Below are 27,775 nucleotides of genomic sequence, written 5' to 3'. Positions count from 1 at the left end.
CGTCTGTCGTGGCAGATTATTGCCTACCAATAATGTAAAGGTTAACAAAACTAATACCAATCATTTTCTTTTTGATTGATCTTTTTGCAAACATCAATCCAATGGTAATTAGAAGTCTTTGGAGAAGTATCTGAGTCTGTGCAAGAAGCAGAAGGACAGCAGGGTCAATATTTGAATAGGCTTTATGAAATACACTCGTTTATGATAGTCAGGAGGTGGGGTGGGTGCAGCATGGGTGCAGGAGATGAGGACAATAAAGTACTTGGCTACAGCAACAGACGTGCTCAATCTGGTCATAGAAGAAAATATTTACATGGTTTTATTGTTTACCCATATTAAGGATCTGTAATAATTAAATGTTGGAAGTAGAAGATAAGATCTTAATAAAAAATAACGCTAAAGTTATTACTTTCTTCGGAAGATACATACATTATTGACTTGTGTAAACTAGAACCTTTGCTTCAATACTACTTTGAATAAACAGGCCTGACAATCAGTCTAGCGAGGGGGCTGGGGTTATGTTGTTCTGACGGGAATCACAATGCAAAAACTAAAAAGGTAAACAAGGAGTGGCTGTTGCTTTGGAACAAGCTAGGGACAGGGCTAGTAAAGTACACTCTGTAGAAGAAGAAAGAGAGAGTTGGTGGGCTTCGTTCAGCTCAAGCGAGCATGTGTAACACCCTGTTCTGTTTCTCCTATGTCTCCTCTGTGTCTCTTCTGTCTTGATTGTTTCATTCCCTGCACCTGCCCTCAGCCACTCTTGTCTCGTTACTGTCTGATGTCGAACACCTGTTTCCCCCCCTATATATTGTGTCAGTTTTTCCCCTGGTCTCCTGTTGAATTGTCATCTATAATTCTGTGTCTTTTTCCCGTCGTCCTGTCTTTCGTGCGTATTCCTGATTCTGCCTGTTTCGACCCTGCCTGCCTGCCCTGAACCCTGATTCTCTGCCTGCCCCTTTTTGGACCTTGTTGTTTTTTTTGTAAACTTTTGCCCCATTAAAGAGCGCCTTTTGTTATTTACATTGAGCCCTGCCTGTTTCTCTGCGCCTGAGCCTCACCCCGCGACAAGAACCTGACAGCATGTTGAAGTTGGCCTGACGAGCATAAACAGACAACTAACTGATGGATTGTCAAAGTGCTTCTGCTTTCATGGTAAACTGCTCTAACTGGATGAATCAAAGAAATCAATGAGAAGAAGCTGACAGTTAATCACTAATAGCACTATTGCAAAGTTACAGCTATAGATGTTGTCCAAGAAAAGTGACAGACACTTTCAACAATACTGATATGATGTAAATGTAGCTAATGACCAACACTTGTGAAAAAATAGTTTCACAGTTTTGGTAAAACTATATGAGACTGTACAGTGCATAAGAAGCCAGAGCCAGGGGACAGTTAGCTTAGCATAAATACTGAGAAATAGGTGGAAACTAGGTCAAGCAAATCTGTCCAGCACATCTAATTCCCTCAAATCAATACTTAATAAACGTTTGTCATCTATACCTGGCCAAGAAGTAGTACGGCAAATTACAATATGTGAGAGTGGTGTGAACGTTGTCGCCAGTGTACTGCACTTCGCCATTGTCTGCTGGGGGAGCAGCATCGGAGCCGGTGACACCAACCATCTTAACAAACTGGTTAGGAAGGCTGGCTCCATCATCGGCTGCAAGCTGGAGCACCTGGAACAGGTGGTGGAGAGGAGGACGTTGAAGAAACTTTTGTCCATATTGGACAATCCGGACCACCCTCTCCACCACCTCCTACAGGGACAGAGGAGGACTTTCTCCAGACGTCTCCTCACGCTCCGCTGCCACAAGGACAGATACAGGAGAACATTCCTGCCGACGGCTATGAGGCTCTACAACAGATCACCTCTTGCCAGATCGTAATATTTACACTATGTTTATCTGCACTTCACACATTTCATTTATTTACACTACACGCATACACACACTTTGCATTTTGCACACTGTCTATATTTAATATTTGTATATTTAATTTAATTTGTCATTAGTATTGTGTATTGTGTATGCATATATGTTGTATATATACATATATATTTTATTTTTTACTTTGTATACTTGTATACATCTATATCTTTCACTTGTATACATCTATATCTTTCATCCCTGTTTTTTATATTTTATTTTATATTTTATTTTTTATTCTTGTGTGTTTAGTTTATTGGTGCTGCTACTGTTACGACAAATTTCCCCTTGGGGATTAATAAAGTATATATCTATCTATCTATCTATAGAACTATCAGCAACAAAGCAAATAAACATATTTACAAAAAAATAAAAGAGAAAACACAGAGAGAGAAAAGTGAAATGTGTGTCGGCCAATAAGCAAAATTTAGGAAGTTTCAGTTTCAAATAGAATTTACATGATGGGCAAATTTCTGAAGAACTGAAAAGGTCTCTCTAGAGTTACTAAACCCCCAAACCTGCCAGCAGCTTTGTATGTGTGTTTGCTCTGAAGTGTTTCGGGGTGTTTATCTTTCAGACCTGTGGTTCAGGCCCTTGTTGTTCCTCACATCCTGTCCACCAAACTAATCGCATGACATGACACATTTTCACAGAAAGGGCATCTTTGTTGCTGGTAAATGTGGATCTTTGAGGTTCAATTCAAGCTAAATGAAATGCCTGAGCCTTTCGTTTTTTGGTCATTGAGCATTTCAGGAACATGCAGGAGAAAGTGATGAAAGGGGCAAAAAAGAAAGTATGAAAGCAAAGCATCTTGGAAGAGAGCTTTCAAGGCAAACACGAATACATTAGGCAATGAATGAACTTCAGCTCAGGCTTCCATAACTGAAACCTTTCCACTCAGACAAGAGTAAAGCAGATCATTTGAGTGCAGGAGTCATATAAGTATGGCCAGTTTTCCATATAACAGCCTGCTGCTGAGGCTTCTAGACACAGACACCACTGCAGCTGGGTGTCTGGGGCCAAAGCCTCCGCATACCATGTGGGCAATCAATTTCCCTCAGTGCCTAGGTCAGAATGCCTCTTTGTACCACGTGCTACTGCATTAAAGGCAACATGATGTTTAAATTAAGAGGGAGTGTGAGGGAGTTCGCAAGAGACATCAGCTAAAAAAGTATATATGTCAGTTTTATGTTCGAACGTACCCCTTTTTTTGAAACCACGTTACCTCAATAAGAGTGGAACCCACGTAACTGGGGGAAAAAACATTGCAGTGTGAATGTATTTTCAGGTCACTGCATTATATAGTAAGGTTCTAGCAATTTATAGCTGGCTGTACTGTTTTCTCATATCTACAAATGCCCATACAGTAACAAATAACCATGCTTCAAACAAAGACTTAGCTAACAGAAAGCTGTCATGGAAATTTGTATGAGGTTCTGCATGCTCCTTTTATCTGGAGCAAAGTAAACCTGCACCTCTAACCTGCCTCCACCCACACAAGCACGGGGACAGATATACTTTCATCAAGACATGCATTATCACAATGTTCACAGTAAAGCAGTACACACAAGAAAATAGTTGAGTATATTAATACATTTGGTTACAAGTCATTTCCAAAAATAGAATCAGAAGAGTATCAGCTTATTTAGCTGAGTATATGGTAGTTGCTAATTCATGAATAGTGTATATCATTATGTCTTACCATCTAATGGTCTCATCGTCACTCTAGTTGTAGGCTATCCACTTGCTAACAAAAGTCAACTTTATATTTAGAAATGTATATGAAATTTTTTTTTTTATCATATCCACAATGTACAAATGCTGAAATATAAGTAAAGTTACAGCATTCCAAAATATCTTAAGTACACATAAGGGCAGCAGAGCTTTGTATGTAGATAAAGAGAAGTAAATATAGCTGTTCAGGAGAACAAAGTAAAACATTCCCATTTAAATGTAGTAGAAGCAAAAAGTAGCATAATTTTGAATATTAAAGTAAAACTACCTCAGTACAGTAGTTGAGTTAACGTACATGAAACCCTGTGTTAGACTAGTAGGCCTATTTGCAGCCATGTAAAGAGGAGACTCTTGCTTTTACCAGCACAGTATCTGTGAACGGTACGTTGCATAACCAGGAGTGTTATCAAAAGGTGTGACCTGATATTCCACATATCATCTCTCTCGCTCTCTCTCCCTTTTTTCTCGCTGTGTCTAAAAACATGACACTCTTGTCTCACCCATTCCTTCTGAGGCTCATACAACTCTTTTAGGGCTCTTAGTCACTGTGTAGACTGTGTATTGGCAAGAATTTGGCAATACAATACGTATAATAATACAGGGTTTACGATTCAATATACTGCAATGTATTGCATTACTGTAAGCAAGGCAATATACTGCAATGTTGTTGTTATTTAAGGAAGACTGCCATAGTGCAAAGAACACAACACCATTTGCCTAAAATCTGACATCAGAACAGTGCATTTGTTTACATTCACTATAACATTAAACATCATAGGAATACTTTGTGGGCAATCTGAGGCACTACCATTAATCATTGCATTTGCGACTAAAAATCGATAGTGTTTTTGAGAATTGTTAATGTCACGAAACATAATATTGCGATACAGAAGTGTATTGATGTTTTCTTATACTCCTAGTTTTTAGTGGGTTTACAGACCTAATGTGATAAATAAGAGTAAAGATGTGCAAATTACTATCAAAAGTGCATTTAAAGTATTGTTAATTCATCAACGACCACTAATGCAAACATTTAAATATCTGAAAGACCGAAGCCAACCATTGAATATTCTGGATCGTCATCATCAGTTTTCTTATCACTGAAAAGTCCAGTATTACATCACAGTAAAGGAAAAACACCAGAGGACAAAAGTATCATCACTGCTACTCATACACATCACAATGTTTAGAGCTGATCTGAGATCTTTCTGGACGGGGCTCTGTGTTCAGATGTGAGGATCACAGCTCTGGTTTGTTATGTTCTGCCAGTCCCAGCATGCTCTTAGTATGAGACAGTTGCAACACAGGGAGACTTGCTCAATTGATTTCACTTTATTTATCAAGGGAGGGTTTCCTGAGAGGAGCTAATATATTAACACAGACACACAAGTGGCGTTGGCCTGCTGAGGGTAGCTATGAGCACCATGAGACAGTATGTGCCTTGCTCAGTGGCACCTCGACAGTCGCCATAAGGGCAGAGGAGAGTGTTAAACATTAACTTTCCCCACCCAGTTTTTTCCAGCTGGTCACAGGAGTTCAAACTTCCCGTCACAAGCCCACTTCTTCAACCTTTAAGCCTACATCCTCTCCAGAAAAAGAGAGTGCCATGGAAATTAAAATGTCTCAGAAAAAATGGAGAAACTGACATGGAAACATAATGCAAATCTATTAAAGCAATATTAAAACAGCCAAACAAACCATTGAAATAGGATAGCAGTGCTGATGCTTTCTTATTTTAAAATTTTCCAGACAGTTTTATTGAAAAATAATGACAGTGGATACACAAGACATATGTATCTACTAGTTTCACTATGAGTCCACTGGTTTTCTGTATCCTCCTTAATAAATGGGTGATAATAATGCAACAGTTTAAAATACTTTATTAGAGATCAACGTGCAATTCTGGTCTCCTTTCAGCTTAAAATAGTGTATGAGTTTTAACTTGGAATATATTTACGGATTTCTCCATTTTGTTTCCATTTTAAGACCAAACAGGTTGAGTTTAAGCTAGTATATGCCACTGACATCCAATCAATATAATATTTAACCCACCACACATTAATTATATGTGCATGATTGCAGCCAACAGATATGATAGGCATATAATGAAAGAAATGCTTTCGTCCGTTCAATACAAGGCATTAAAAACAATGTGTAACTTTAATTCTCTTTGAACCATGTGCCTGTAACCAAACTGAATAAGTGCTCCACTTTGACATATCTCGGCATGCTGAGACTTTAATAAACTCCTCCCCATCTCCTCCTCTCGTCATGGCCTTCTCTTGCAACGTCTCCGTCATCTTGCCCAAGCCTAATGATCTAATCACAGGCTAAGACTTGTTGACTTTGTATTGAAAGAGGAGCCTACCTGATACTACTGTCCAGCCCCTCTCCGTCTCCTCATCAGCCTCTATGTTCTCTGAATGAGGCACACACAAAGCCTCACTAAACACCACCTTCAGCACGAGTTCATCCTCTGAGGCACGACGGCCTCATTTACAATCCAAATCAGGGTGGGCACAGAGTACGAAGAGTTGGGTCAAATGCAAACTCACCTGCTCAACACAACAGCGCTATTCACTCACTGCGTCATGTGCCGATACTACAGCAGGTATTAAATACAAATATCCAAGGCCAATTGATCCAAAGCTAATAATAGTTAAGTGACTGAGCCTAAAGTATACAGATATATATATTTGATATCTCTGGGATCTGTCCTCAGTTGCCTGTATTTGGCCTCAACTGCACGCTACGTCAGAGATTACGTCAACAACGTCATTATAAATGCCAAACACATGAAAGAATCTCAAGCTTTGGTCTTTTGCATATGGTTTGATAAAAAAAGATCAACCAAAACTAGATAAAATCTGTACTGGTTTATAGTTTAATTCAGACTGCAGTGGCTTTTGTAGACAGAATCGATAAAAAGTGGGTGTGAAATGTAGACGCTTTTCAAACTGTAGTCATGTGTACTCAGTGATATTGAATGTGCACAATGTCTTGTGTGGTCCAAAAAAGTGCAGAGTAGATTTCTGGTGAAACAGGAAGTGTGACTGTATCTCTGCTGCACTGAGCAACTTTGAGAAACAGATTCTTTACAGCATTAAGTCAAATAACTTCACTGGCTGATGGGGGGGAATTACTTTAAGGAAAGGTCAACTAATATGGGCATCAAATAGAAAGCAACATACTGTGGGACCAAACTTCTCTCAAAATTGAACTGAGGACCTTGCGGGGCTCTACTTTACCAGATGAACCCTCTGTTCTGATCAACTGAAGATGAAGCACTGAATAACAGAGTCCATTTACCAGATTATGGAGCGCAACAACAGCAAAAACAGAAGTTTTTGTACCAACTGATGCAGCCTTCAACATGTTAATTAAGGACTGTATTAAAGACTGTTTTGAACTTTGAAAGCAATAACAGATCAAAAGCAACATCTACATCATCAACATGATGTGTAATTACAGATTTCTACACCTTGAAACGTACATGTGGGCTTGGTCAAGGGTCTTGCAAAAGAGTGTTCCCGCCCTTGCTTTAGCACACCATATAAGGCAACAATGCATAATAGAAAAACAACTATCATATAATTCATATTGGCTCTTAGAACAAACAAACAGAGGAACTCAAACCCATTACTTGAGCTTGCGCGTTGTCAAGTCGTAGAAAGTGTCAACTTCAAACCAGTTTGTGGGAACTGGTTTGATCAAAGCAGCAGAAAAGCTTCATGTATAAAACTCACAGTACTATTAATACTGTCTTTCTGATAAAGAAGTAGGCTTGGAAAACATTATAGGTGGGGGAAAAAGCTCCCTTTACAAAACCGTAATATGTGCTAATGAAAACCAAAGGTAGACATTTTGGCGACCCATCTAGCTGCCTGTTCAATAACAAATACGAAGACATAAGTTAATGAATACAAATCAAATGGGTTTGGGTCTTAATCTTAATACTTCTTAGGAAAACAATTTTAAGGCATTTGTTTCCATTAACAAGACATATGTCAAGTGTGAAGAGGAGGAGGAGAACTATTCATCACTAACCTCAAAGACTCAGGATTCGGGTGACAATGTCCATAATAGCAACCGAACAAGTGTCGCTCGCAGTAACCAATGAAAATCAAGAGGGAAAAGCGACAACGAAAGGGCAAAAAGGGGAATAATCCAAATGTCTGAATGTGTGGACCACAGGCCAACCTCACACCTCTTTCTCACAGCAACTAAAACAAAACTGGAGAGGACGGAGAGCACCAAAAAAGACAATGCAATGGCTGCTGTTTGAAACAGAAAAAGGAGAAGTGTAGTGAAGCAACTTGTCCTCTCCCCATGAGTCACGCAGCACTACCACCATTGGTAGGGGAGCCCTGAGGCAGAGTGCTTCTACCTGGCCAATCAGCAGCAAGTATGGGCCCTGAACGCAAATCCTTTCAGGTGAGTTTGATGTGTGGCAGGGATTGGACGATGCTGCGGCGGGGGAGGGGAGAGCAGAGAAGTCCAACAAGAGGGCCACACCTCAAACAGCATGAAAGACGATAGACGGGTTTCTCCTGCAGAGGCGGAGGAGTGCTGGTGGTGCAGGTAAACAGTTGGACAGGTATGCACTTACTTTAGACTTTGACCAGACAGTATGGTCCAGAATGGTCCAGAATGGTCATTAAAATCTGTATGGTAGCTCAGAAGTAAAGTTTACATCCCTTTGTGTCCCATTAAAACATTTACAATGATGTGTGAGTCTATTAGCCCTGTCAGGGAACCAGTTAAGCTGCTGACTTGTGGGGGAGTTGTTCTCCCGGCAGTAGAAATACCCATAAAACAACTTCTACCAGTGGGAGGTACACAGAAATGAAACTGTAAAGTCGACTTTGTTTAGGTATGAGCAAGTGCTTCACCTCCGAGGGCCAACACATTCTCCTCCTCTTTAAGATTCAGTGATAATGATAACGAGAAAGCTCCTGCTGTGAACGAACACCAAATGCACGTTTAACTCGAGCACGAGGTATTTGTGTCTCACATTTTACATTTAAGGTGTTACAACAAAAAGAAAGTGTCTCAGATCAGCTGCAGTCGATGTCACGTCTCATTTTACATGTCACTTGTCTTGTTCAGTTTGGAGTACACAGATATCACTGAGACTTGATAAGAATCTAACAGAAATGGCACTCACAGGAAGCGGTGGTCTGCGGTGAGTGTTGAGCACTTTGTGTCTTCTCACTCTTGGCTGTGCATCAACACATGTGTTCCACTGAAAAGCCCCATGTAGTGCATTCAACAGTCAAATATGTAAATAAAACCTGGCTCAAATTGGGATTGTTGGGAAATAACATAAACATAAACAGACACAGGACTTGGAGATTGATGTTTAACAAATTAACCCATTAAACTCAATTGCAAATGCAGCGGGGTCTATTTGTGACTGAGGCCCAAATAACCCTCTCAGTCTCCACCGAGTGCTCTCATCATCACAATAATTCTTCCTGGCCTCCATTCAATATAGTTCAGCTCATCTGTTTGCCTTAGAGCCAATTGATAGCCTTGCTGTGAGGGAAACTTACACCAAACAAGATCCATTCATCACCGCCATGTGGAAATACCGTCCACAAGTCCGAAGCAGTGGAGGAAACTGTTCACTTCTTGTAATATTTACTCTAAAGGCTGATGCACTGCAGCACTGCTCAAATCCAAGACAACTATGTAAATACACAAAAACACACACATGCATGTACAAGTGCAAAAGTAATGTTCCTCCCCTTATGTAAGCCGTAAGGATAAACTGAATCTCTATGCAAAGAAAATTGTTTTAAAATAGTACCTGAGGATTGAAGAGGCATTCAGCACATTATTGTCAATATTATGGATGTAATGGATCAATTGTGTGCCATCACCATGCCACTATCTACAGGGTACTCTATTTTTAAAACTTTCTGGGTCCATAATTTACCCGTACTCTGGATCCTGAAATCCCATTTATATATTCACACTGTGTATTTACTCTGAAAGGAAAAAGAGCCATCAAAGAAAAGGAGACTTCAGAGAGCTGTAGTAGTGACGATAAGCTTTTACATTCCTGAAGCACAAATTCAGCATATTCTTTCCAGAGTGACAAAAGAAAAGAAACCCAAAATGAGACTGCGCGACATTCCATTGATCTGTTAATAGTGGGTAATCAGCTGTGACAAAATATATTTAGGAATATATAGGAAGTCTCTTAAGAGGAGCAAACAAATAGACGAAAGGGTATGACATCAAAAACAAGTCATGCCTCTCCTTCAATGAATAAGAAGCAGATTTATTCCTCTATGTGTGCCAATCAAGCGGAAACCTTTAGTGTCAAAAATTGCAGTTTTCCAAAAGCAAGACAATCCCTATAGACCCCCATGTTAAAAGACCCAATTTTACAGCAGTTATGCAAATGTTTACAACCTGTATGGTCAAATGTTGGTCTCTATACCCAATATTCCAGTTAATGCAACTCTAAGGGAGGGGAAATGTTATGCATGTTGCACATTTGCATTTGATGGCAATGGCAGGAGCGACCCACTTTGAGCTTCACAACTTCTCTTCAGAAATCTGGAGGTGACGTCAGCGGATGTCAAACGAGCTTGGAACAATTCCAAAATGCCTGCAAATGCTCATTTCTGCTTAATATATTTCAATGGAGAGGATGGATTAGCAAAGGTATTAAACAATAGCTTTCTGCATCACCCTTATTGATGATGGTTGCTTCTGAAACATCCAGTAAGTAGCACTTAGAGATGCTAAAGAGCAAAGTCAGAGGATATCTATTGCCTCAACACAGCTCTCAATATGGTGACGGCTAAGGGCTAACCGTACTTACAGCACAAACAGTACTGGCAATGGCAACTGCTGACAGATATAACAGTGTTCACTCGAGGGGGACCTGAGGCTGAGCAATACAACACGATCACATCTGAGCATTTTGGTTTTGCTGTTTTTTCAGCTTCATATCATAAAATGACAATGTAAATGTAAGTTCAGGCTCAGGTGATTTAAAAAACTTCATAAACGTCATTATTATGAGCAAATGTCAAATGAATTAAATGTGGATTGAATCTATTATCATCATGACTGGAAATAGTGTGTTATTGTTTAGCTTTTAATTGAATGCAGCAACAAGAAACCCAAAAACTATTTGCATCCTCTGCAGAGGATTTACAATCCTTCCAATTATCTTTAGCACTGCTGACTGCAAACTCACCTAGATTTGCACAACAAATCACAATTACGCTCGGGGGGGGGAATGCAATAAAAGTGAAGATGTTTAAATGACTTGTGCTTCATGACATGTCAGTGGGATGCCATTAAAATCAGCCCGCAGTGTGAGAACACAAAAAGCGTGTCTAACACAGTCCATTGTGTTCTTGCTTCATTTCTATGATGGCAGTGTATAAAAATATTGTCTTTAGTGGGATCAGTGCAGCACCACTTCAACCTGTAGACTCACTCAAAAGAAATACCTTTCCTTTGCAGCCTAAGAATGAAAACAACTATTATTTTGTGCTAGTACTGTGTGTCAAACATTTGGAGCAGGCTGAGATATGGGAGATATGTTTGGAGGCCGCACAGAATTATTTGTGTAGCATGGAGGTCAGCATTGATCCAGAATGCTGCAGTGTGTACGAACAAAACCTAAGAAAAGAGATCATATTACTCCTGTATTAGCTTCTCAGCACCAGCTCCCTGGAAAATCTCAAACTGAGTTTTAAATCCTTCTAACCTGAAAAACCCTAATTGTTGAGGCACCGTCATATCTTAAGGAGCTTATAGTACCATATTACTCCACTAGAGAGCTGCACTCACAGTATGCAAGGCTATTTGTGGTTCCAAAGGGTCTCAAAGGGTTGGATGGGAGTCAGAACCTTCAGTTATCAAACTCTTCTTCTGTGGAACCAGCTCCCAGTTTCAGTCCGGAGGGCCGACACACTCACCACATTTAAAGAACAGGCTTACGAATTTCCTCTTTGGTTGGCACAGGTTTTAGTGCAGCCCCTAGACATGCTGCTGTAGGCCTCGGCTGCTAGGGGACTTCCTAGGATACACTGAGCTCCTCTCTCCTTCTGGATGAATTCATGTCCCATCAATGTTCATTCCTAGCTTTCCTTCTTTCCTTGAGTCGTTGTGCTTTCTCACAGGTTTCCATGGACCATGGTTATATCTGGACTGTGGCTGTACCCCCTGCTGTGGCCCTGCTGATACCCACTGCTACCATCATTATTACTATTATTATTATTACCGATACATTACTGCTTTTATCCTTATTCTTATTCTACTATATCCACTGCAGTCATTATTATTAGAAGTTGTAATTATTCTGCTTACTACTGATCAATACGTACACACAACATCTATTGTATTTCTGTCCATCCTGGGAGGGATCCCTCATAAGGTTTATTCCTTTGTCAAATACAAAACAGAGAGGCTGAGGCTGTGAGACGCCAGCTCACTGGACAGGAGGGCACGCCGTAAGAGACACAGAAAGTGGTAAATGAGCAGGGAGGCTGAATAAAATTACCCCACTGAAATGAACATAGTATTGCTGTAGGAGAAAACTCAAAAACATCTGTCGTATCTGGATTGTAGGGAAAGATTGAAGGCAGTCATTAAGATTTAAAAGCATGCCAGCTGGTTGAGGTCAAACTTTCTTGTTGGAACAAGTTTGTTCAATAAGCTTTACAGCTCATAGCACTGTGAAAACGTCATCATTCTCGGACAGTGACCATCCGGACTCTGACATCATTCATCGTGCTGGCTGAGTCTGACTGTGGTGCATACAGACCTGAGAAAGGGCTGTGTAGGTGTACGGCTATAAAGCCAATGCATTCAGTGTGCAGCAGCTCATCCAACTGTAAGTGATTCAGTGGCAGATCGGAGCAGAAAACGACGCTCAGACCACAGACCTTCAGCAGATAATATTCATGGGGTATTAAATACCATGTGCAAGCTGAGCAACTATTTGTTTCCCTCCTATTTAGTAGAATAATACAGCTTGAGATTGCATGCCTTCAGAATGGAAGCTTGAAGACGTCACATTATAAAAAATTTAAAAACTTTTAAATTAAATGTCAAATGCTCCTTTGTCATTTGAGTGTTTATGTTGGCAATTACTCTCAAATAAAAGACTTTGAAGAAATAATAAATGGACCGTATTTAAACCTAACTGTGTCTTTACGCTGTTTGCTGCCTGGAAACGGTGCTGATGAGACTTACAGTAGCTGTTGAACAGATAGGCAGGGGCTAGCAGTTGTAGTCGCATTACAAACATACAGACTTCAGCTCATTCATTATTAAATACAGAGAGCAGGCCAACAATCCAGGTCGTCCACATCACACCTCTGCGGGCTGTAAAAGCTACCTGCAGTCAGATACTGGCAGAAAACATTCATTGTTACGCGACGTCACTGACCCACATAACTGACGTCTTATCGTAAACAATCGCTGAGGTTTTGAAAAGTCCATCTGTGTCACACCAACTTATTCAGGGCCAAGAGCATGCCTGCTCCAGTGTGCGCCAAAAGGCAGCAGCTTTTCACCCGAGAGCTCTAGTTTATCTCAAGCTCATTATTAATAAAATGCCATCAGGCCCTTAGAGCATATTTCTCTGTCACTCAGGGCCTTGATTATACTACCCATTGGCTACACGCAGTTAAATACAGGACTGTCTCAGAAAATTAGAATATTGTGATAAAGTTCTTTATTTTCTGTAATGCAATTAAAAAAACAAAAATGTCATGCATTCTGGATTCATTACAAATCAACTGAAATATTGCAAGCCTTTTATTCTTTTAATATTTAATATTTTTTTAATTGCATTACAGAAAATAAAGAACTTTATCACAATATTCTAATTTTCTGAGACAGTCCTGTAATTTAACCAGCCTGAGGACTGCCTGTCACTTTGAAATTAACCCAAAAGGGGAAGAAAAACTCAATAAAGAATAACTGATAGCGAAGACAGACACTCGCCTCTCAGCAGATATGATGAGCTGCCTGAACTCGCTGCAAATTCTGTCAACTCTGTCTTTGCTTGTGTTAGTCACATTTGTTGAAAGAGTTTGTTGAAAGTTGAATGAGAAAAGATCCTTTGTCTTCTTAGAGCAAAGCTTGCACTTTGAATCCGAGCACCACTGGCTGAGCTGACTCATGAAAGGCCTCCGTGCACCACTCACTGCTCCCTCATTAGCTCCAACAGACATGAGAAATGACAGGGTGAAATATCATTATGCGCCAAAGTTGCAGGTTGAGCTAGTTTCTATTTTTGTCCGTAGGTACTTTGTGTGGTCAAACTACAGTAAGGTAGAAGAACACTTCTCTCCTTAATTTAATTACACATACATCACGGATACAGCTCACTGCACTCTGTGCTTACATGGACCTCAGCGGGAGTCGTACAAAATAAGTAATGTGGTTAACTAATCTCATGATGTCAACATGCTGCCAGAGTGGACGTGTTATACTCCAATTTATCATACAGTCATTCTTCCTGCAGAAAAAGTACAATGCGGCAAAGAGGTTTTTCTTAATTTCCCTGGTATCTGGAGGAACACAATCTAATGTGATGTCTGATGTCAATTTACATTCAAAGCAATAGTTTTGGGAAATACACCATCTCTCTGCAACAATAAGTGAATGTCCAGTAAAACTGTTAACGCTTTTTGACAAATACAGTCTATTCTCAATTAATTACCACCGCAAACTTGACTGCTGAATAAATAAATACTCAGCATCATTGAAGCCAGTATTTGTATAGTTGTTAAACTCCTGAATCAGTCTGATTAGTTTAAGAAAGAAACAACTCAACTTTAATACTGCATTTACAAAACAACATACTTAAAACAAAGTCAAGTTGTCCTCTTTTTGCAGCTAAAAATAGCTTGACTTGAACACTGCATTACATCATGACAATGCCCAAATTCATGGAGAAACTCGTGTGGTAGTCACATGCTTGTGAGACCGGCAGCATGAGAGCAGAGTAAGGTTACAGGTGGAATTTCCCTCGACTCTCCTTTCTCTCTGACGTCAGGTCCAGTGGCAGCGGTTTACTGCTGCAATCAAACACGTCCGACAAGGTGATATTCAGGTGTCAAGAGTCTGAGGTTGTGAAACAGCAGCGTACAATTATGGAACTGTGCAAACAGCAGTTCCCCTGCGAGCCCTCAACAGAAAACAGGCCAACATGAGGTATTTCTTCAGCACATAAAAAGGGGGAAGTTCAACAGTTTTATTTCTCTTTTCACAAGTCGGTTCCTGCATTTCTGCAAGTCATTTGAGGTGTCAGCCATCTCGTATGATTGTTTGTTTAGTCGAAGCATAAGAACATTGCCATCTTGTGGTTATTCCTTAGCCTCCAAATTACACCAAGTTACACCTAATGTCATTGCTTACAGATGCCAGCTGTTTTTCATTCGTTTAAAGTTGCAGGATTTAGCAAGCAAGTACACTTTATTTGCAGCTGAATGTGTGGACACTTATTAAATCTCTGGGTTAAACAATGCCACAATAATTCCTGAATACTCAAATATCTCTGAACACGGTTACAGGGGGGTAAACCAGTTTTTTAGAGATTACCACATATGCCAACTTGCAAAAGATTGCCAGTCTCTTGCAAGGCCACTCTAAAAGATTTTGTGAAACTGCAGTGCTGCTTTCTAAATAGGATAAAAGCTCAGATCTTCTTTTTGTGTAGCCAAATCAATATCCAGCAGCCCATTAAGGCCCGGCGGGTACGTCTTGGGCATTAAGAAGTGTCTAATGTCTGAGAAGCTCCTCGTCACCGGAGGGAGAACAACACAGGAAGGCTCTCCATTATTGCCCTTGGTCAGACTGCTGATGGTGACATCACGGTCACAGGATAAGAAGGCTACCGGGAACTGCTTTAACCTCAACCACACAGTCTTCTGTCTGACGTGCACACACACACACACACCCTGTAAAGAATTAAAGCTACCAAAGCAGAGAGGACAGGGGAAGAGGAGAGGCTAAATGTGTGGGCAGAAGCGTGGCAGAATGTTTCTAAAACAAGGGCACATGCTCGAAGAAAACCCCCCAAAAGAAGCCAACTCCACATTAGAGTATTTTTGGAAAGTCTTGCTCTGGATAATTGATTTCAGGGGATGGATGGTTTCCAGTTAAGCACAAGCCTCTGCCAGTGTTCCCACCATATGAATATTGTAAGGGGAGAGCGGGTGGGTGAAGGGTTGGTGTGTCCAGCTGGTCCCGTCTCTAGCGGGACTGACGAGCTCAGGGCTCGTAACTCTTTGCCTCCCTCTGCGTCACAGCCGCCTCCTCTGAAGGGAGCAACTGGCCAATGAGATTGTGTTTGTCCGTCCCATGATACAAGCATCTTAACTGAAAAATGTAAACATCTGGCAAACATTTAGACTTGCCACAAAATAGAGTTGATCAACTAGACTAGGGAGAAACCCCTTTTTGCCGTGAATTGCACGCATATATTTGTAGAAATTGGGAAAAACACAATTTATAGTTGTCCTCTCAAGGAGTATTTCAGACTCTATCTCAAAACCCTCTTATTTTAGTGGAGATGTCCAGTCTGGGGCTTCTTCAGTTGAATGAGTGACAGTGTGGAAAAATCTGGTAATAACTAGAAAATGACCATAACAATCTCTGAGTGCCCATGTTGACGTATCAAAATTGCTTAATTTATGCAACCAACAGTTCGAGACCAAAAACAAGCAGTTTACTATAATTGAAGACATCAAAGAAAATCAAATATCCACATTTTAGAATCTGGAAGTAGAGAAAAGACATTTTTGGGGGGAAAAACTAACAAACTGAATGATTAGTCGAAATGCTTTTGATCAACTAATGGATTAATTGATTTAACCCTCGAGTTCGAAAACCAAACAACTCTAATAAGAGGCCAAACATCTAACATGTTAAAAGTGTATAAATACATTAGATTAACATGGTTCAATGTTTAATAGAAAAGACGACAAATGGCATCAGGGTAAAGACTTACAATCTGTCTGAGGTATGACTAAAAGAAAGCTCAACAATTAGTATTAAAACTTTGAACACAAATAAGCACCACAAATTGTACTGAACTTCCTCTTCATGTCTATGTACAAATGGGTGGTTACACACACATAAACACAGACACAAACACACACACACACACACACACACACACAAGTGCAGTCACATGATGACCGACACAAAGGGGAGACATAGAAATGGAGTAGCTGTATCCAAGATGAAGATGACAGTCCTATCATCATATGAGTTCAGTCATGCTTCTTTAGTTGTAGTGTGATCACTTTCTGTATACTGAGTGAAGGCAAAGTGCAATATAATACATAAACTGCTACAATATTCTACAAGCCAATATCAGCGTAAAGTAATTTCACATGAAAAGCACCACGAACGATGTAGTAATCAACTCCAAAGGGTACTCACATAGGCCTAGTAAACATACAGGTAGTAGGCCTGCATTGTTAGTTAAGGCTACAAGAAAGTAAGCAGTAAATATCAAACATGCTCGACTGGACTCACCCTGGTAGAAGATGTCATCAGCACAGCAAACGTCCTGGCGTCATGCTCTCAGTTCGTGTCTCTGTCCTCGTGAAAACACGCTGGGTGAGACAGACGGTACTATAGCTCCATCATCCCACAGTCACCCGTCGACTTTAACATCCTGCTGCCTTCGTGTGCTTTCTGACACAAGGTTGCAGTTTTTCTTCGACAGGGGCTGATGCGTGGGGAATTCCTAACAGTCATATTTTCCTGGGAAATGATTGGCCCAGTAGCAGAGTTTGTCCTAATGTAGCCTCGTAGTAGTAAAGAGGAATCAGGAGTGGTGGTTTTACGAGGGTGGATTAAAAGGCGTTAAAACAAAACAGTGGTCGCGTCATGCCCTAAATGTAAATAATGACCAATAGATATTTCTTATTAATATTAGTAGCATATTATTTACATGTAAACCATTACTGAAATGGAGCAAACCATTAAACAAACTGGTATCTAAGCGACAGCTCGGTTAACATTAATGTTAATAAACCGTGACGCGGTCACAGGTGTCAGTTTAAAGGCGATCGTGTTAACAGCTCCACGCGATTTAGGTCAAATTAAGTTGCAGACGGGAAGAAAAAAAAGCGGTTGTAGGCTTCAAGCTTGCGTTGAAGTTGTTTTTTAGACGAGTTTGTTTTCCTCGACCAGACAACGATAAGCATTCGCACAGGGAGATAAAAGTGCAAATGGGCATCTTCCGGGAAGGTCCAAGCCCTTGTGAGATGAGAGCAATAGAGGATAACTCCTTAGCGGGCGGGGTCTAAAGCAACGTAAGATTGCCAGAAAAGAACGAGCGTGAATTGCAAAAGCTATCGAATAGGTCAAAACAGTGATGATTCGTAAATTTGAATGTGCTTCAATATATTTTGGATAGTCAAAGGAATTATTATAACTTTGGACAAAATTACGTTCCCATACCGGGAGTCGAACCCGGGCCGCCTGGGTGAAAACCAGGAATCCTAACCGCTAGACCATATGGGATTTATGACGTAGTGTCCCGTCGCTCTGTATATTTAGCTGATCTGATATTTAATAAAAGGGAAAACACATATATTTGTAGTCATCTGATACACCAATAAGCTGTAGTTGCCATGATATCTACAAACTCGTTACATTCAAGCCAATTTTGTCCTCGATTGTTTTGATGTGTAAGAAACACTTGGTGCGAGATACCATCTAGTGGTCTTTAACTGTTACTGTTGATTGAATACAGGATGTCAGCCGTAAACAACTTGTGTTGGTAACGGTTACTGGTTATACCCAAAGAAAATAATTGAATATGAAATTAATTAATTGCTATCTTTGCAAGAAACACATGAATCTGACGAACAAAGGAAGGATAAAACCTTAAAATTACACGAATTGTTACAGTGTGAGTGTTCTAAACAAACTCAATATGGGTGCTAAACATATGACGTCATTTCGTATGGACTTACACACGTGTAGAGACGGGGTTCATCCGCTGTATAAAAATACTTTAACTAAGTATACGCCGACCTGAAACTGGTTTACACAAATAAAACAGTTACATGCTTAATACTCCAACAAACGACAGGTTCAGCGTGTTCATGTGGCTAATACAGCTCACCAATGCACAACCAGTCAGTGAATATACCCTCCTCTTTCTAGCTCGAGTGGTTGCGCCCTTAGACTCGCACAGGCAGCCAAATATTTGACAAACTAGCAATGGTTGGCTAGTCAGTAAGGAGTTAAAATAACACACCGTGAAAAATACATATTTCCCTGACACATAACCCGTCTTCGTTTATGCCAAGGATTTAGGTTTCTGCGTCAACAGGATGTCAACTCCAGCAAGACGACGTTTAATGAGAGATTTTAAACGGTAAGCGACAGGAAAACATCAGCGAAGTACGCTAATAGCGTAAGCTAACGTTAGCTTGTTATCGTTAGCCCATAACGGCTAAGGAACTACAACTCTAATAATACAATACACATGTAAACACGGGCAGCATCTTTGTGTGCGAGGGCACTGAATGCTAGTTTGTGTGTCGTTTTAACTAACGTTAGTTAACTTCTGGTCTCAGATTAACAGGTAACGTTCCTGTCGACCAGTGTTGGCAAGGCAGCGAGTAGCGACGACTGTGTTGTGCAATTCATGGTCCCTGCTCGCTGTCGTGGGTACCAGATGTCGAGTGTCGATGTTTTAAACAATGTAACATAATAGTCCCCCCCCCCCCAGAACGAAATTTTCGGATATCAGGCAGTCGCGCGCAATTCCAGGATGCTTTATTTTCATTGGTTGCTGGATTAAATCTCACCCAGATACAAACAGATACGGGGTTTTTTTCTGATTGGCTATTGTGTAGCCCATTTCTTTTTTTTGATTGGCTGATAAGTGGCTCCTCACAGCAGAACTCCAGGGGAGCGCTTGATTCCTTCACGGTGAGGGCAGCGCGGCCAGCTCATGTTTGCGCGCTGCGGCACATTAAAACATTAAATAGCCGAGAGTTTTTTTCAGCGTGAGAAATTCGATGTGTGGCGGGAGTGCGTGACTTAAGACCGAAATGCGTGAGTCTCACGCTCAATGCGTGACACTTGAGAGCCCTGTGGTTATACTGGAGAATGCGGGTGAAGTCGGTGGCCAGATGGCCCTTCACAGGCAGATGAAAGGCTTGTGGAAATGAGCAGTGGCTAAATACACGACGATCAGAGGATCTCCGATGCCCGTGCACATAGATCACTATCTAAACCTGCGGATAAGCAACCAGCTGCCAGGCAGTCACTAAAGATCTGCAGACACTCCGGCACAGTCCGCTCCTTATTTTCTACAGTATGTTCCGACTAAATACAGCTGATGGTCACAGACAAAGGCCGAGAGTTAATCCTGGTTTGCCCACTGTCTAAATCAACCAACACAGTATTTCTCTGACAACGTGACTAATGACGACACTTTAATAAATTGTCACGAAGAACTTGGCTGGAATGGCTAAGCAGGTGAAGGCATTGTTCAGTGTCACTTAGATAGGACAGTGCACCATAAACCACTCTATTCCCAACCTTACAACAGTATGATGTATAGCATTATATTACCAGAACAGACATTCCAGATGCGTAACTAGCTTTGTATTCATGTTCCCTGTCTTGTATGTCCAGCTGTAAATCCTGGTGCAGTGTTTGCTATTGAAAATGAGCAAACTCTCAGCCTTCCTTCAGCATACAATTGCCCACCCAGCCTTAGAAATAGAACATAGAGCTTGTCTTCCTGCATTCATATTCAATGAGGCCTTGCTGTCTGCTGATTTAACTTCCATTGTTTTGCTCTTTTGAATATTACCTGTAGTTTGTGATGGCGTTGTGTTTTTTTTGCTCTGTTAGACTGCAAGAGGATCCACCAGCTGGAGTTAGTGGGGCACCATCAGAGAACAATATCATGGTATGGAATGCTGTCATTTTTGGGTAAGTTAAGTTTAGGTCATTTGTTATGATCATTCATTTTAATAATCAGTTGTTTTGTAGAAATAGTAACAGCTTGTTTTTGGACATACATTGTTATTATACTGTAGTTTATGTCTGAGGATTTTGTGAGTATTTAAAATTCGGGTATGAAAAGTGAATTGGATGTTATTGGTTTTGAAAGTGATGATCGAAGGTGTGTTTTGTACCTCTCTTTTAGACCTGAGGGAACACCTTTTGAAGATGGTAAGTCTTCATAAAGCTCTACATGCAAATAATGTGTATTCCCAGCCACCGTTATGACATTGCTCATTTTTATTCATGAGGACCCTTGAGGATCATTGGACATGGGAAGTTAAATTACATTAGTTGGTATGTTATTAATCATTTGATGCCTTGAGTGTTATATTAAAATCACCAGAACAATCAAATCAAATAAATACATGCATTTTCAAGTTGGCTAGATTACTGTAATGCACTGTAACAATGTTACTTTTCCTACGATAAACTGTTACTAGTTAATGTATCTCAATTAACACAACGTTGTTTCTTCTTACTTTCAGGAACCTTCAAACTTACCATTGAATTCACAGAGGAATATCCAAATAAACCTCCAACAGTTCGATTTGTCTCAAAAATGTTTCATCCAAATGGTATGTTACTTATATAGCACTAACTATTTAAAATGCAAAATTTCCATTTTGTTACTTATACATACATTTATTACACTAAATGTTTTACTTTATATGTGTGCTACTTTGCAGTGTATGCCGACGGCAGCATATGCTTAGATATACTTCAGAATCGTTGGAGTCCAACCTACGATGTCTCTTCAATCTTAACTTCAATACAGGTAATCTAACATTCCTTCATGCAGATAAACACATTGTGTACCAATGCAAATTAGGATTAGTTGAAGTGACAGAGAAATAATATCTATGTAAACAAGTAATGTATACGTTATGACTTAATTTGAAACATTTTCTGTTGTGTATTTCAAGTCTTTACTGGATGAGCCAAACCCAAACAGTCCAGCCAACAGCCAAGCAGCCCAGCTGTACCAGGAAAACAAGCGGGAGTACGAGAAGAGGGTTTCTGCTATTGTTGAACAGAGTTGGCGTGACTGTTGACCTCCGTTATCGCTCGAGTATGAACAGTGTCCGGCCCAGAATCAAGAAACCACGATCAAGAACACAGCCGATCTCACAGAAATAAAATGACACATTTTTAAATCCTTCTCAGTATATTTGTCCCATAACTGTTGCTAAATTTGTATGCTGTTGTTGTGGCATTCATTCCTGCCAAAAGCTATTGTTGGGCTATAGCGTATGATTTTTTAAAAGTAAATGTACCTTGTTACATCTGGGTTACTTGCTACATGCACCAACTCTTTTCTTTAAAAAAAAAAGGGCAATAGCCAGTCTCACTTTTCTACCCGTTTATTATTTTATTTTTTTACATGAAGTAAACTGGTTGGATGACACGGTGACAGTTAATTAGATGTGCTTGCTGCGTGGTTTGCTGTGTAGATACCGACAGTACATCTTTACAAAAAACAGCTGTTCATGGGTTTCTCCTTCTGTTTAAGTGGCCTCACTTCTTTTGCTTGTTTCCATCTGTCCTTTGAATGTCTTTCAGAGGAATATAAAATTAAACTGGCATGAACATCCATCCTCCTAACAGGTTGTCAGCTCAACAGATGCCTTTGGGGTCATTTATATCAACCGTTTCTTGTGAAGGCCTGCCTTTGGGTTTAAAACAAACATTGTAGATATTGCTGAATATATGGATACGTGTCCCTCAACACAGAAACAAGATATTTACTTCCCTTTCTGGGCTCTTAGCTGTTTCATGCAGTTTCATAATGCTGACATTTCTATGCTATTTTACAATCTCACAAATCAGCTGACATATCACGGTTTAAAAACAGGAAAGTGTCTGTTTTCAGATTATAAAACGTTGCACCGGTAACCCATGTAACAAACTGTACATTTTCTTGTAAATAAAATAAATATACACCAGTTGTCTGTTGCTTTTAACTCAATACAAAAATATCCATCTGTCATCAGTTTGAATTTATTCAGTCATTACAGCTGTGAAAACAAGCAGACAAGTTAACGGTACTCACATAAACCAACACATCTGACATTAAACAAAGATCATAGCTTACAGTTTCTATGTGAAGATTTTCTGATTATGGATGCAACTTGTATTCGTAGAATGACCTCCAGGTGGGGAAAGAGCAGACGGCATTGCTGGTCGAGATATGTATCACTACATTGAGACTGACATGAGCATCGAGCTACAGTTTGATGCCTCATGAGTCAACTGTCAACCGTGTTCAATAACAAGCAGTGAAAAGTTCCTTAAATAACCAATAGTTGTGAATCTTTATAACAAACAAAAGACATTTTTATTTTTAAAGTAAGGAAATTATACCACAAAGTATTAAAGCTTGTGCAAAAGTCAAACAAATAGACTTGGAATGGCAGGAGACAAAAAGAAAGACAAATCACCTATTGTAAAGCTAGAGTACAATGCATGGCAAAGGAATGCAGAAGCCACAGGTGATCCCTGAAGGACTCTTTTATTCATGTGGGTTGTACGTTTGTCACATACAAGTATAAACACAGCAGTTACACTTGAGTGTGATTTGTACTGAAGTCTAAATGGATATCCAATGTTTTTTAAATATTTTGCCCTGCATGCACGTCAGTGAATGGCCTGAGGTTTCACAAGCTTGTATCGTCCCACCTGTCCCTCCTGTAAAAGCTGACCAATAAGCTGGTCTTTGTGTACTTTGCGACTGACAATGAGGAACCGCTGCCGTCCCTGTCCGTACGACTTGCTTCGTAGGCCGTATTTCTGAGATATCTGGTGGATCTGCTTGCGTTCGTCGTTGTTGAGGTCAGCGGCGAATCGAAGGTCATCCTGGCGATCAGAACTGGTGTAGTTACGAATGATGTTCTCAATGTCACGCTTGCTGAGCTGGTTTCCGGCTTTGTTTGTGTCCAAACCAAAACCTTCTCTGGAGAACTGCTCCTTCACTTTGATAGGTTCTGAAATCCCTTCCCCGTCTCTGCCCAGACCGCCTCCTTTCCAGCCCATTTTGCGTAGCAGCTGGTTTCCAATGTTGTCCTCCTTAATCTCCTGCTTTGTGGCCTCCTGACCGGAGCAAGCCAGGATCTGGGCTCGTGATAAGGCGTCACAGTGACCATCCTTTCTGAGGTTGGATTTGACCACAGCCTGTGTCTGCCTCAAGGTGGTCAAGGCCTCCTTTGCGGCAATGTGCTTCACAACTTTCTTCGGCCCAAGTCCTGCTGCTATATACTGTCCTTCCAAATAAACCTCACACCTCCATCGATGATCGGGCAGAACTGTGAACTTGTAATCAGCAGTCACTTTATTAAATTGCGCTGTGTCATTAATGATACAGATTGCATTGTCAGAGTTTTCCAGGATGACCAACTCACTCAGATGCTTCTTTTTGCCAACCTGTGGTCCAAAGCGTCCACCAGAATCTGATTGACTATTTCCTCTGGAGTATTGTGACAGTTGTTGTTGCTGCTGCTGTTGCTGTTCCTCCTGTTCTCGTTGCGCCTGGTTCATCCGAAGTTTCCTCACAGCATCTTCAGCCGCTGAATGCTTTGAGTTCTTTTTGGTTCCTGTCGACTGCGACACCAGCTCATCCTGCAGGAAAACACTGCACAGCCACGCACTGTTGTTGGGGAGCAGGTCATACTTATAGTCTATCTTCATGCGATTAAAAGCTGCAGAGTTGTTGAGTATGCAGATGGCGTCGTGAGCATTGTCCATAACCACAAACTCTGTCCAGTGTTTTCGTTGGTCAGGCTCGTATTGTCCCTTAGAGCTGGGTGTCGGTTTATCCTCTGGGTTTCGGAGTGCAGGTAAAAAGCCGGGGGTTGGGCTCTGCAGCTGGCACACAACGATGTCATTGACTACAGAGTGTCTGTATTTGCGCTGCACCACACGAACCTCCACCGTTTTCAGGAAGAGTTTGACAGCCTGCTCAGAGGCCCGGTCCCTCGCTCCATTTTTACTCCCAGAGTATCCGGTGGCAAGATACACTCCCTGACATCTCAATTCACAGGCGTAACCATCGGTTGGTACTTTCCTGTTCTTCGGTAGGTCGGATTGAGGAATGTCCTTCAGGTTGACATATATATACTCGGGATTAGTCTTGCAAGCCTGAATGCTGCGGCTCAACATGAAATTATAGTTTGGCGATTCACTTCCAGTAATGAACATCGGGTCCATAAACGCAACAGCCAATGCAGACGCTACGTTGGAAATCAGCCTTTGCTTCTCCTCCATTGTTGGCTGAGATATTGGAATAGGCTGTGATGAGGAGACAGCCTGAGAAGTGGTGGGACTGCTCCTCCCTGGGCTGTTGTAGACTCTGCTGAATGGCCTGCTTGATGCCGGCCGGTCCAGATGACCGTATCCCAAACCCTGACTTCCTGATGTGCTCCCTCCCCCGTATCCATTGTATCTGTGGGGCTGAGAAAAGGAATCTGATCCTCGAGAGGAGTGGGTTTGATACTTGGCGGAGTAGTCCTGCTCCGTTTTTACCATAAAGTTTGAACTGGGCCAACGTTCTCCAAACCCCAACCCACTTGTGCTACCAGAACAATCTTCTCTGTCTCTCTGGGAACGCCAAGAGTCAGAATTTGAGGATGAAACTCTGTCAAAAGAAGGCATCAGGGAGGAGAAGCCCTGCGCTTGGCTGGTGCCGCCGTAGGTAGAGCGGTCAGAGTCCCACTGTCTTCCACCGAACGACTCACTCCTCCTGCGCTCCTTATCGTTTTCCTTCTCATCAGTGCCAGTCCCTCCGCTGCTTCCACCACTGACAAAGTGTACAGGCTCAAATCGAGGTCTGGAACCAAATTGTGACATAGGCATTTTCCTCATGGGCTCGTCTCCTGCAACAACATAATAGAGGTTAAAAAATAAAAAATAAAAAAGTGTCCAATTTGACATAAATAAATTATCAACCAAGATGGGCAAAAAGGGTTAATGTCATAAAAGTCCCATGAAACCTGTTTGAAGGTGTGATTTCATTCTTTTCTTCAAACGGGATGTTGTGGCAGAACTCAATGGTCAAGTTTCTGAAGTTGGCAGGTCAAAGACTGTAAAATGGGCAAACATTTTAACTTGCCTCCTTAACCATCCCCATTTACAGAGGAGGAAGATGTGCATTTCAAAGTGTTGTGCTACGCAGATTTGAGCCTTTAACGATAAGTCTGGTAATCGTCTGTATTTTTCTTATTGTTAACAAATCCAATAAAAAATGAGTAGCACTTTAACAGTAAATAACTACTTCTAACACAGAGATTGATGTGCATACATCTTTAAATAGCACAGGACAATGTTTCCAGAGTGTTACATTTTTAACGTTTAGATGACGGCCATATCGTCTGCCCAGAGAATACACTGTTGCTGCCGTTTACATTCTCCCCTATTGCAAATGTAAAAAACAGGAATACACTACCATTTGTGTTCTGTTATGCGTTTCCTGGGTACTATCAATGCAACTGCATTTAGTTGTGCAACATTTTGTTGCAGAAAGACAATAAATTATCCTTGATATATTGTCCGTAAAGCCAAAACCCAATATATCTTATTTATTTGTGCCAGACCCAAAAACATGTTTCTTCAAAACAATAAACTTGTGCAATGTAGTTAATTTATCGTCAATCCCACATACGCTCTCCTGCTGCCATAAAACTCAGTCATGCACCAAATATGCAGCTGAAAATTGAAACTTGCACTACTTTGCACCTCAAAAAAAGCAAATCAGCCTTTTGCTCAATAAATGAACGTTTTACATGTCTATGAGTAGTTATCAAAGTGTGATACACAATATATACATTTGGGCATATTTGGATATTATGATGTGTTCCACAAACAGCAGATGACCACAAGACGATACAACCCAGATCAACACTTACTACCATCAGAAGAAGTGGGTCTCTTTTTTGCTTCAGAACTAGGACTTGGGCCAAAGGAGGGCATTTCGCCAATGCCAGTCCCTTGTGCCATCACCAGCAGCGTCCAAATCAAATCCAAGCCATACCTGTTATCGAGGCAACATATGCGAGTTAGACATAACATGAATGGACAAAATATAAAACACACACACAACCTTTGGCCGGACAGAGTTAAGACTCCATGCTGCCTGAAGGCTCACAACACTCCGTGGAAAACAAACAGCAGCATGCAGGGACTGAAACACAAACTATCGATACATGCCTGGACAAAAAATATTTTATTTAATACTAATACTAGAAATAAAGTGGACGTTACGATATTAAACGAGGGAAATACAGTTGCAGTTGGCATCAAAACAAGGCCGTGACAGAATGACGCAGTAGGCCGAGTTATTTTCTCACAAGCTAACGTGTTTTCCAAAAAACCCACATATGAACATTTAAATATACGACTTATTAGCCGCGTCGCCCTCCTACCTCAAGGTGTAGCCTTCGGTTCGATTTGTACCTCTGTCCTTCGGCTGAGGAAGAGACCTTGCATGTATCCGTGTTTAGCTAGCGAGCTAACACGGGATCCCCGGAGGAGACAGCTAGCTTCAGCCAGCTAGCTGCTAGCTGCTAGCCGGGAGCTAACCCGGCTGCTCTTCAGCAGCAGCAACCTGCTCGTATAGTTTTATTTCGGATTCAGAAACCAAAATGCACGTGAGTGTCCTCTAGGTGTAGCATGTGAGACGGTCGGATTGAAAAGATGCGTAAAACTTCCTGGGAGCTCCATACACCCGTTGAACTAGATCGCTAACGTTAGCAGAAAGCCTCCATTTTCTAGTCCAGCTACAGTAAAAAAAAACATGGCGTCTGTCAGCGCGCTGACCCAGAATGCTTTGCTGCCGGGCAGTTTGAGCACCCTGCTGCAAGTTCACGTCAGACAAAACATATTAAGAATATATTTTTGTATTTACTGACTAATAAAATAAGCTACGGCTCCTTTAAAAATGTACACAGGTATCACTCATTATTATCCTGTTGAGGTAAATATAAATTATTAAGTATGTGAGTACTCTCAGTAACACTTCTTCAACTGTGCTGGCACTGTGCCCAAACTAAAAGGACGTGGGTAGATTTAATATTGATAATATTGACTCT

At 40.9% G+C, this 27,775-nt stretch overlaps 3 protein-coding genes and 1 non-coding gene across 5 annotated transcripts in view; 1 reads left to right on the top strand and 3 right to left on the bottom strand.

The window, feature by feature from the left end:
* Positions 1-17,783, bottom strand: part of elf1 (E74-like ETS transcription factor 1) — a 40,031-nt gene extending 22,248 nt beyond the window's left edge. The window contains exon 1 of one of the 2 annotated variants that reach the window (XM_056439751.1): positions 17,193-17,783. The gene's annotated coding sequence lies outside the window, so the exon portion shown is untranslated. Of the gene's footprint in view, positions 1-7,709; positions 7,973-17,192 lie in introns of those variants that run through there. The other variant, XM_056439749.1, reaches the window with a different exon arrangement.
* Positions 17,784-18,116: 333 nt separating this feature from the next.
* On the bottom strand, positions 18,117-18,188 carry trnae-uuc (transfer RNA glutamic acid (anticodon UUC)). The gene has a single exon. It is a non-coding gene; the product is annotated as a tRNA-Glu (tRNA).
* Positions 18,189-18,898: 710 nt separating this feature from the next.
* On the top strand, positions 18,899-22,642 carry ube2a (ubiquitin-conjugating enzyme E2A (RAD6 homolog)). The gene is made up of 6 exons (XM_056439454.1): positions 18,899-19,050; positions 20,544-20,624; positions 20,842-20,867; positions 21,185-21,274; positions 21,386-21,474; positions 21,623-22,642. The coding sequence occupies exons 1-6, from the start codon at positions 19,007-19,009 to the stop codon at positions 21,749-21,751; spliced, it is 459 nt and encodes a 152-aa protein (XP_056295429.1). The 5' UTR covers positions 18,899-19,006; the 3' UTR covers positions 21,752-22,642.
* A 39-nt stretch (positions 22,643-22,681) lies between these two features.
* On the bottom strand, positions 22,682-27,506 carry nkrf (NFKB repressing factor). Its single transcript, XM_056439453.1, has 3 exons — positions 27,110-27,506; positions 26,594-26,718; positions 22,682-25,564 (listed from the first exon to the last, which is right to left on the bottom strand). The coding sequence occupies exons 2-3, from the start codon at positions 26,682-26,684 to the stop codon at positions 23,334-23,336; spliced, it is 2,322 nt and encodes a 773-aa protein (XP_056295428.1). The 5' UTR covers positions 26,685-26,718; positions 27,110-27,506; the 3' UTR covers positions 22,682-23,333.
* Positions 27,507-27,775: the final 269 nt, after the last annotated feature.

Source organism: Pseudoliparis swirei, chromosome 19, assembly GCF_029220125.1.
Source record: "Pseudoliparis swirei isolate HS2019 ecotype Mariana Trench chromosome 19, NWPU_hadal_v1, whole genome shotgun sequence".
Lineage (NCBI taxonomy): Eukaryota > Metazoa > Chordata > Actinopteri > Perciformes > Liparidae > Pseudoliparis > Pseudoliparis swirei.
The sequence above is the reverse complement of the archived record's forward strand: the minus strand, read 5'-3'. Positions and strand labels throughout refer to the sequence as shown.